Here is a 10,795-nt window from a genome sequence, read left to right on the forward strand (position 1 = left end):
TTAGACTGTTCTTCATCTGACCTGTACTCTGCTTAAAAACTGTTTTCCGTTGACCAATGTCCCAAGCCAGCCCATGTTTTCTCTCCCTCAACTACTTTCTTCAGTAATCGCTGGCACCAACTACCTTTTATATCCTACCAATCAATCAACCAACACATATTGGGTGACAACAAAACACAACACTTTCTGAAAAAGTAATTGTGTGGAGCTAAACTTTACTTAATCTAGAGTTTCTAGAACAAATGGCCAAGCATCTTTTGGACTAAACAAATAATTAGTTGATCATTTAAATAGTCAGTTTACAGAAAACATAATTGACATACATTTAATAAACTGATCACGGAGTTTCAGCAGTTTTTCCAAGTACATTTTGTGTGCAGTGTCTGAAATATATACTTGGTTTCTTGGTAAGACTGAGCTGATCTCGTATCTGTACCAAACAGTAACCTACTGTGATGTCACCTATTGCTTTGTGAACTTCTGTTTTGAAGCCTTGAGTTTGGCATTTTGGCCACGCCATTTTGTTTTTTTGGAGCCAGAGGAGCCCCTATTTAGACGAACTGGGGAGGAGTGAGCGATGGATCTGACCAAGAAACTGAGGACACTACGTCCACCAACCTGTACGGGAAATCTGACTGCACCCCAGGCCTGTCAATCAAACCAGCCACACCCCCAAACATACCTCTTTTTGAGGCCCTAATATTGAATTAATTATGCAATTATTTTCAGAGGGAACACCAGTACACTGATCAGATGGAGTGAATTTAGCAAACGAGACCATGAGAAAAGTTGATGGTTCTTAACTGGGAGTCTATTTAGAGTCAGAGTTTTTCTTGGAGCTACCCCCTTGTGGCCCTCAGTAGTATTGCACTTTAAGGCACTTCCACATTGGCTTCTCTTTTCGGACATGGGTGCTTTGTCGAGTTTTATGTCCAGTCTATGGTCTGTGCGAGCGAGTGTGACTGTGACTGTGTGTGTGTGTGTGTGTGTGTGTGTGTGTGTGTGTGTGTGTGTGTGTGTGTGTGTGTGTGTGTGTGTGTGTGTGTGTGTGTGTGTGTGTGTGTGTGTGTGTGTGTGTGTGTGTGTGTGTGTGTGCAGGAAGAGGCTGCATGCGGCAGAAGCACTATCACTTCTGTTGAGCTGTCTTGTCCAATGGTGAGTGACAGCCTGAAAGATGTGTACATGAAGTGAGGTGAGAGTGCCTTGCATGGAATGTCTCAGTTGATTTACATGTCAGCAACAATTTGGATGTGTGTGTGTGTGTGTGTGTGTGTGTGTGTGTGTGTGTGTGTGTGTGTGTGTGTGTGTGTGTGAGAGAGATGTTAACGCTGGCAGCAGCGGTGGCGGCTGTTGTCAAACTGGTGGTGTTTTTCCAGGCCAAAGGGAGAATCTCTAGTGTGTGTGTGTGTGTGTGTGTGTGTGTGTGTGTGTGTGTGTGTGTGTGTGTGTGTGTGTGTGTGTGTGTGTGTGTGTGTGTGTGTGTGTGTGTGTGTGTGTGTGTGTGTGTGTGTGTGTGTGTGTGTGTGTGTGTGTGTGTGTGTGTGTGTGTGTGTGTGTGTGTGTGTGTGTGTGTGTGTGTGTGTGTGTGTGTGTGTGTGTGTGTGTGTGTGTGTGTGTGTGTGTGTGTGTGTGTGTGTGTGTGTGTGTGTGTGTGTTGCTGCATAAAGGGCCAGTTTGTTCAGATGTCCCTGTGGCCCTGCTCCCCTCACCCAGGAGCAAAGAGCTTTCAGAAAGTTTGAAAGACTGGTGGGAATAAAGTGTCTCTCTCACAGACAACACACACACACACACACACACACACACACACACACACACACACACACACACACACACACACACACACACACACACACACACACACACACACACACACACACACACACACACACTCTCTCTCTCTCTCTTTGAAGCTGACTCTTCTCCAAACAAGTGCTCAGAGAAAAAAAAAGACACTGTTGAATCGAGACGGCCTCACCCTCGTCCCCGTATTGACAGGGACAGAAAGTGTGGGATCACCTCACACTTTTCTTCAGAAGACCCACCGATTCTTATTCACATCACAGTACGAGTGTGTTTTTCTTCTTTCAAACACACGCACACACAGATACAGGGACTCTCAAAACTCTCAAAGAAAAACAACTATTCCAGAAACAATAAGAAGTATGTCAGAAATGTCTGTGATGGGATGGATGTGGGCGGCACCCGTTCAGTTGGGAATGCAAAACTGGGCCTACTGGGTTAATTAGCTTCGACTGGCGGTTCTCAGCTGGTGAACCTAAAGTGTCCTTAAAGTGGGTTGCCAGACAAATGCAACTGGCTTTAGAAACAACTTGTACCAAAAAAAGAGGATAATCTATTATCTCATCTAAGTCAACAGAGGAGAATTGCTGACTAGATCTGGTAATTTTCAAGTTAGCACCCAGCAAGAAAAAAGACAGCCTACTGTCTGAGTCATCAGTCAGTCAAATCACCAATATTTGACCTACTATATGGTGAACACTTTGAATACTCTCTCTCAGAAGGGTGGATCAGGTTCGACGGGTCACACCTGTCCAGTTGACAATGATAATGCTCATTCTCAACGCCTCAGTAAACAATTTCCTCTTCATGTTTCCTAGTACAATGCTGCAGTAGTGGACTTACAATAGGCTCAAGTTTATCTTAGTGTTAACATGTTAACAACAAAGACTAAAGTAACGACACACCTGCAGTACTAGATCCACTCATCTTTTGCTGCCGTGTGTCGGTACAGCGGCCTGATACCAACACCTGAACCCAGCCGGCTTCTAGACCTCTGAACCACCGTCGTCTGATGTGTTTAGCAATTCTAGCAGGTCTACTGTTGTGCTTACTGATGGCTTTTACTAGCCTGTAAGTACCAGTAAATTATGGCTCTGGCCAGCGCTCCACTGAGGATTGTTTCCAGTCGCTGCATCCTAAATGGCTGTAGCCCTTCGCTTAATTTTGAAACTATTGGAACAGCCTTTAACCAATCGGCATTGACCACCATGTACCATATGGTGTGCGACAAAACTCCGCCACCGCTGCCATTGCTGGAAGTACTTCAACGTCATTGCGCTTAGGCACCCACACTGGTCACTGATTGGTCCACTCCGAGTGGCTGAGCAGACCTTCATGTGAACAGGGTTTCCAGACTGTTATCACTATTAAGACTGAATCTATGAGCAGTAGTTGGGCGCAGCCAGGCTAGCTGTTTAACCCAATTAAGGAACAATTGACCATTCAGAGGTCAGCAGGCGGCATTAACATTATCTTCCTACATGGTAAGATTTTATTTACAGTGTTAGAAAAATAGCAACAAGGTGCAGTAAGTCAACCTACAGAAATAATATATTGTATTTTAAAACATCCATCCATTGTCTATACTCGTTTTATATTGAAAAGGGTCACGAGTGGGGGCTGCAGTCTATCCCTGCTGTATTTAAAAACATCAAAATGATCAAATAAAGACAGCATGATCTTAACAAAAAACCTTAAGTTAAATAAAGTTAACCATTACGATCAACTGCCACCACAGCTTCAGTGTTGACGGGTTGGATACATCTCTTTAGAATGTCTGGTTCGGGCCAAACAAGACAAAACACAACGTCCTTTCAAACAGGAAATCAGCTAACATGAGCACTATATCAGGCTTTTGAATGAAGTGAAACCAAATGGTGATTAAGTTGACATGTCAGGCCAGCCCGAACCTGACCTTCCTAATTTGAGATCCAAAGTTACATTGCTGCCACATTTCTTCATTTACTGGTATGCAGCTCGTCAATACATTTAGGAATCTCTTTCCCCGTCGCCACTGCGTGCAACAAAGGCCACACTCACAGGGCCGTTCTCAGACAGTGGGTAGGTACGCTAGCAGGGTGGAGCTGCTCTGTGGTCGGCACAGTAGCTTACAGCAGCCCCACATGACGACATGACGGAGTAAACAAGCAAAGAGAGATTCAGGAATGCACACCCTCGTTGACTTTTCTCATATCTCCCGTGTGTTTGTTGTGCTTTGACAAACAATCACGAGTGAAGCCCTACAGGACATTACATTACGACACCTTTCCAGTGAGTCCGGGCCACGGTGATCATTTTGGCTGTAACAATCCAAGCTCAGCACAAGATCGGGAAAACAGACCGTACGCATGGGAAAAACGACATGCTCTGCTCATTATATACCCCTCCCACCAATCTTTCCATTGTTAAGATGGGAGGACGGGGGAGCAGAAAAACCCCACACCCAACCTGACAGGGCCTTGTCTAGGAGACAGGAGTTTTTTCTACAAAAGACACGTGACCGCTGCTACAAAAATATTGACTTAGAAAGCCTGACATACATTGGATGGCCTTAAAAGGGTGTGAAGAGAGACTTTTTAACCTTGTTTTCATGGTTTCAAAAGTTCTTTATACTTCCCAAGCGATAAAGCTGCATGATGGTTATTAATTTTACTCTGAATCTGCATTTCACTGTTCAGAAACACTGTGTCGTAGCTTCTTAGAAACACTGATTTGATCTTTAGGTTAGGACTCGGTCACGTCTGAGCCCACAATTACACACAAAAATACAAGTTCAAATCAATTTTGTGTCACTCATTAATAATGTAAACAACAAATACAGTCCACATTTATACACACAACATATTCAGTCAACAACAACAGTGCAAATCATGTGATGCAGTCATTTGATCCACTGATTCTGATCAGCAGATCTAAGAGCTATCGAAGAACAAAGGGCGAAGGAAAATGCAATTTGCAAATAAGACCATGCGAGTGCATGCTGCAGCACACCTGGTCCACTGCACAAAACACACAAACAAAACACACAAACAAACAGACATCACGTGAGATTTTGCAGGTAAGGCTCATTATGTTAATTATTCAAACAGAACATGATGATTCATACTGAATTGATTAAGAGATTGGCAAATAGAGCAAATGAAAAATAAAATGTACCCAGAAATGATTTATGCCCATGAAGCAAAAATAATTTAAAAAACAACAACAACCTAAATACTGTAAGCGTGGACGTATGAATATTCCTAACCTGCAAAATGATTCCTCCATATAATATCAGCGATAGTCATTGGTGGGCCACCGGCAGGGTGTGGTTTACCTTTGTCATGGTCAGTCCTTATCATATCCATTAAGGAATTCTCCAAAGAGTGCAAGCTAAAAGCATCAAAGGGCCGATTCCGGTCCTGCAACACAGCAAAACAGGAAGAGGGTCGAGTTAGTCAGCACAGTGGATCACATACAAAACAAAGACAGGGAGGGACTTACTACTGCTGCAACACGTGTCAAGTATAGCACCGTATACATCCAACCTGTAGATCTGGTTCTGAGTAGATCACTACTTAGTAGTGTGAGCTTCATCAATTGAAAACGTAAAGAACTGCATACAGAAATAAAAATGCAAATGCTGTTGAATTTAAGCTGTTGTGATACAAAATGTGTGTATCAATTTGTTATTGTTCACATAAAAGAAGCTTGTTCAGCTGGTTTGGGTGGAGCTCAGCTATGTTAATGAATGTTACTAAACACTAAAGGTCAATAACTTGTAATTTCAGCTTCAGAGACATGGTGGGAACAGGAAAAAAAAAAAAAAACATGATGATCTTGAATATTTATCCGTGCTTTTGAAGTTCTGGTTGCTACCTTGCTCAAGGGCAGATCACTAGTAACAACTTGCATGTACCGACAGCTCCCATTTCTGTTAAAAAGTCAAGAAAGGCAGCGGTGCATTCTTAGCTAACTGGACTAATATAAACTGGAGATGTGGGAGAACATTTAAACAAAAATAAAAAGGCAAATAGAAGGTATGTGCCAGCTCTGGGGAAGACGGTGAACACGGTTGATATTGAAGGAGATATGAATTTTAAGCTAAAAAAAAAAAAAAAAGCTACAGTGAAAAAAGAGACAGGATTCTGCCCAAAGGCATCTTGTGTGTTTGAATCCAGAGACTTTAGGAGAGAATTTCTCAACCATCAGCTCCGTGGGTGGAGAGATGTCAGAGGCAGAATCAGTCTGTGATGTATGAGTCACTCGTTGGGCTATCTTGTAATCAATTAAGTATTCCTTTTTTCACTGCCCATCCTCAGGGGGTTCCCATCTCCAGTCTGGGGTGTCAGACGGCTTTAATTTAAATGTCACTACCATGCAGCCAAAGACTGGCGGCAACAATCAATCATTTTCTAGAGCCCGACTGAGACCTGATTTTTGGTACTAAAGCTGATACCAATATTGGTAAGTAAAAAAAACACAAAACGGATATTGATACATTGATCAAAATTGATCAAACACTTGTGACGAGGATATGTAGTGGAGGCAGGATATTTGGTAAACTGTCATCCAAAATGACACCAGTGCATTGAAACAGTGAAGTTCATTGGGTAAACAATAATGGTAACTATCTATAACTAACTATAAATAAAAAAATAAACACAAATAGAACTTAGTTAGTCCAAGATTCGTTTTCTGCATTATGTTCAGTAAAAATAAAGTTTCATATTGGACAACATCCACACTGATACCGATACCGATTGACCAAAATTGACCAATAAACATTGGTTGGGTTCTATTATTTTCATAACCAGTTTCTTTGTTGTTTATTTTCTTACATTTTCAGATGTTGTATTTAAAATGAAAAAGGTGAAATATGCATATCTCAACTACCAGCCTTAAAAGATATTCAGCTTTCAGTGATATACGACAGAGAAAAGCTGTAAATTCTTCCTCACATTGAAGAAGCTCGAACCAACTGACGTTTGGAAAAAGGCTTAAATGAAATACTGATTATCAAAATTAATCAGTTATTAAACAACACTTGTCTCAGCTCAACAAAGATGATCGTTCAAGATCAGCTTTGGTCTTTTTCAAATCTGCCACGTGACAAAAAATTAAAAATCCCAGTTCAATAGTGGGCTGCGTATTACTGATACTGATACTAGTGTCAATATGATACCCAAGTTAAACTACTGATACCAAAATGACTCTTTTTTTCTGGATACCTTACATTGAACAAATATAAATAAATATAAATATACAGTATGTGTTTTTCTGCAATGCCATTTTTTCTATTTATAAAGCTCATGAAAAAGCTGTCAGATATTAAATATGCGTAAATAAAATCAAGCAAACAAGAACTTAAAAGGGTTTAAAACTCAACTATAAGATCAAAGAATAATTAAAGAAGATTATGTTAAGATGTTATGAATGCTGCTTTTTGTTTTCAAGTCAATCTGACGTGAACTCAGTGGCCCTTTTGTTAAAGCCCTAAAGAGTCGAAGCTTGGTCCTGTGGCTGTCATGAGGTTGTTATTGTTTGAGTGTTATTGTATTTATGCCTGATTATTTACAAAACCTTCTCTAATATCCTAATCTTACAAGGGAAGTCGGTCCACTGCAGAACCGTGCAGTCTATGACTACATCAAACACCTTGAGGCAAAATGTTTAGATTCCCACTGTGCGCCGATGAATTTATGAGGATGACATGTGTGCCAAAGGTAGAGCGCTCCGACCCCGGACACGGCAGCCTTGGCAGCTGTGTCCTGTGTCCGCTGCCCCGAGCCGCTGCCGCATTGTTTGCACACCACGGCTATTGTTGCCCATTCGGCTGAGCATTCAAAAGTGTTATTCCCCTCCACTCTGGACCCGGCAGCGCCACACAGATAAAAATCTGCCCACTTGGTATAAATGGTAAACACTTAAAACGCTGAGCTTTTAGTTTCCTCCCCCCTTCCCCTCCACTCTGACACATGTGGGTGATCACAGCGATGGGTGGGTGGGGAGGGTCGGAGATCTCTCTGTAGTCAAACGACCCGAGATGACACCACTGAACTCCTGAACACATTGCGTAAGTTCACAGAATGGAATGCAGGTTCAGGTCGGCCTATCTCGACGACACTGCAGCTCATTCCTCGTGAGCATTTATGAGGGACATCAAGATAAGAAACACAAGCCTTTCTGATATGACTGAATACCTGGTTTTAATAAATCTGCTCAGTAAGGTGGAGTTCAGCCAGAGTCAGAAGCAGATCAGACATTTAGCATTTATTGAGTTTTATACTCAAAAAAGTTTTGTGAGTTTGACATGAATGTGACCGTCAGGGTAACTTCTATACCACACAATCAATCAATCAATCAAACAATCAATCAAACAATCAATCAACGGGAAAAGCCCTAAAGACAGAATAAAACAGCCTCTGTATTTTTAATTACAGGGACGTACAGACTCATAAGTACAGATTCTAATTTAATGAATTTATCCGGATTCTTTCCCGTATTCATTTGAGTATAAATATGTCTATGAAATGCCATCTAAAATATATAACCACTGAATATTTTCATAATCATAAAGCACATAATACATTAATGAATCCACCAATAAAGGTTTTGACCAAGATAAGTCAGGTTGCAAATATTGTTTCCTTATTACAAATGATCATTTAAATTTTTTCAATCATACAGTTAATTGTGTAATTTATGAAATAGGGGTGAGCAATATATCGATCAATATTGTCATATTGTAATATGACATTTGTGTTGTCTTTTACTGGTTTCAAAGACTACATTACAGTAAAGTGATGTCATTTCCTGAACTAACCAGACTGTTCTAGCTCCTCTATAATTTGCCTTTATCCACTCAGTCATTATATAGCCATTACTGATGATTATTTATCAAAACTCTTATGATGTAGATATGTTGCGCAAACACCAATAGTCATGTGATATTGTCTATGTCACCCAGCTCTACTTTGAAATGCAAAAAAAGTTACCAATGCGATCAACACAACAAAAGTCTAAGATCTTTGATAAAACTAAAGACATGGAGAGGTGAATGTTTTACATTTTTGCTCATTAAATGACTCAAACAATGAATCAGCTGTCAAAACTGAGTGATTTTGATCATTTAATTTGCAATAGATTTTCAAATAACACCTCCCACAGGACATTAACCTTAAACCGGTTTTATCTGTCAGCTGAAACAAATGCAGTGGCAAAATCAAAAACTCGACAAAGCAAAAGCTAAACCACACTAACTAATGTAAATGACCTGTTGCACCTCTGAAGTCGTCGAAGCTGCTGTTTTACATGACAGCATTTGACTGCGGCACTCCACCTGTCAGACTGCTGACTAACGTCCTTCCTGAACTGATATGATCACAATCACAGAGGACCACGCAATGATTAACGTGACCATCATTTTCAGATCCGAGTATCTCCCGAGGAGCTCATGTGACTCCGAGTCTAAAGCCTCACACTGACGCGTTAAGTTGAATTCCACGCATTCCTCGGCCTTTTAAGTGGCAGCCAGCAGCGGGCGAGTACGAGCATCAGGTGGCATGTGACTCGACATTTTCATCCTGCGGTTCATCTGGGGCACGTGGAGAATACCGAGAGATATCTAAACCATGACAACAAGTACACCTGTCACCCGCCGTCCACATGACGGTGCAGGACCCCTCCCCCCCTCCCCACCTGCTGCTCGCTCCGGTCAGAGAATTGTCTGAGTTTCACTTCAGTAAACAGGCCAGTCGACATGTGGCACCCTGACCTTGCATCCTGGTGATAACGCTTCTCCAATTATGGATGGAATTGTTAAGCAGCTAAGTGTGAGATACAGCCGGGAGCCAATTGCATCATAGAGGAACCCCATGAGCCCTTTGAAACATACCCTCTATCTAGAACAGACACTGTCAACAGCTAAACAAACCTGGGATGTACAGAATGACTTCATTGTATGTATATGTATATGTATGTGTGCTGTTAAAGGGACGACCCACCAGTTTTACACATGAAGAAGAGATGTATATGCTTGAAAAACATCACTGCGCAATTAGAGTCATTGAAATGGAGCTATACGTTTTGTGGAAAGATGCAGTGATCTCATGGCAACCGCACATAGCAAAGATTAATATAAAGAACATGGTAATTAAACACTGTATTGGCATCAGGGCTACTGTTAACCAATGTCTTCTTTGTCAGTTTACCTACATTTTACCAGCTAACTGCTTTGTCAATAAAATATTAAGGTAGATTATGGCAGTCAATTAATATTGATATTAAAAGAAGAAGAAAAAACAGGAAATACTTTTGCTCAGTTAAAAAAACAACAACAGCTAATCAGATTAACTGCAGATTCATTTTGTGAAACGATGAATTATATGTCATTTAAAGCCGGAGGTTTTAACTCGGCAACACTTGATGACATGAGACTAAGATGCACTTCAACTCTGCCGTTTCCTTTCAGCCCACGGACCAGTCTGGACTGCGTGACCTGTGACCCCCTGACCTTGTCTCCTAGTGATAACTCGAGCTGTAATCCAGCCAAGTCGAGAGAACCGAGATAGCAGCTGTGGGCAGAGGAAACTGAGTAATAAAGCCTCGAGAGGTCCTGACTGACACACACAATCATTATCTCCTCAAATGCTATACGTTTCAAGCCGACTGGAATTTCAGCCCGTGTCGAGCTGCGTTTCGTCTGCACATGTAGTCCTTGCTCTACTGCAGTAACCGGCTAAGATGTTGGCTTGAGGTCCGTTCTCTCTCTTTGATCGGGTGAACAAGTGCTCCTTTTTAAGTGAGCCAGTGACTTAAGGAGAGGGGTGTGTGTGTGTGTGTGTGTGTGTGTGTGTGTGTGTGTGTGTGTGTGTGTGTGTGTGTGTGTGTGTGTGTGTGTGTGTGTGTGTGTGTGTGTGTGGGCGGGGGGAGGTGGGTGGGAGGGTTATCCGGCTGCCTTATTTTTTTATGTTGACTTGTTTGTCAGGCAGCGTGGCTAAACATAGGACAGAAA

At 41.7% G+C, this 10,795-nt stretch overlaps 1 protein-coding gene across 8 annotated transcripts in view; it reads right to left on the bottom strand.

Annotated features, from left to right (window-relative positions):
- Positions 1-10,795, bottom strand: part of cpeb3 (cytoplasmic polyadenylation element binding protein 3) — a 40,754-nt gene that overhangs the window by 25,309 nt on the left and 4,650 nt on the right. For 6 of the 8 annotated variants that reach the window (XM_069689908.1, XM_069689909.1, XM_069689904.1 and 3 more), the window contains one exon: positions 5,048-5,201. In XM_069689908.1, the coding sequence (XP_069546009.1) occupies positions 5,048-5,201 (154 nt within the window). The remainder of the gene's footprint in view (positions 1-5,047; positions 5,202-10,795) is intronic. The other 2 variants (XM_069689907.1, XM_069689906.1) reach the window with 1 other exon arrangement.

The sequence above is a fragment of the Brachyistius frenatus genome, unplaced genomic scaffold, assembly GCF_029030835.1.
Source record: "Brachyistius frenatus isolate BFR_SWC_R1_liver_20210118 unplaced genomic scaffold, ASM2903083v1 Contig_8, whole genome shotgun sequence".
Lineage (NCBI taxonomy): Eukaryota > Metazoa > Chordata > Actinopteri > Embiotocidae > Brachyistius > Brachyistius frenatus.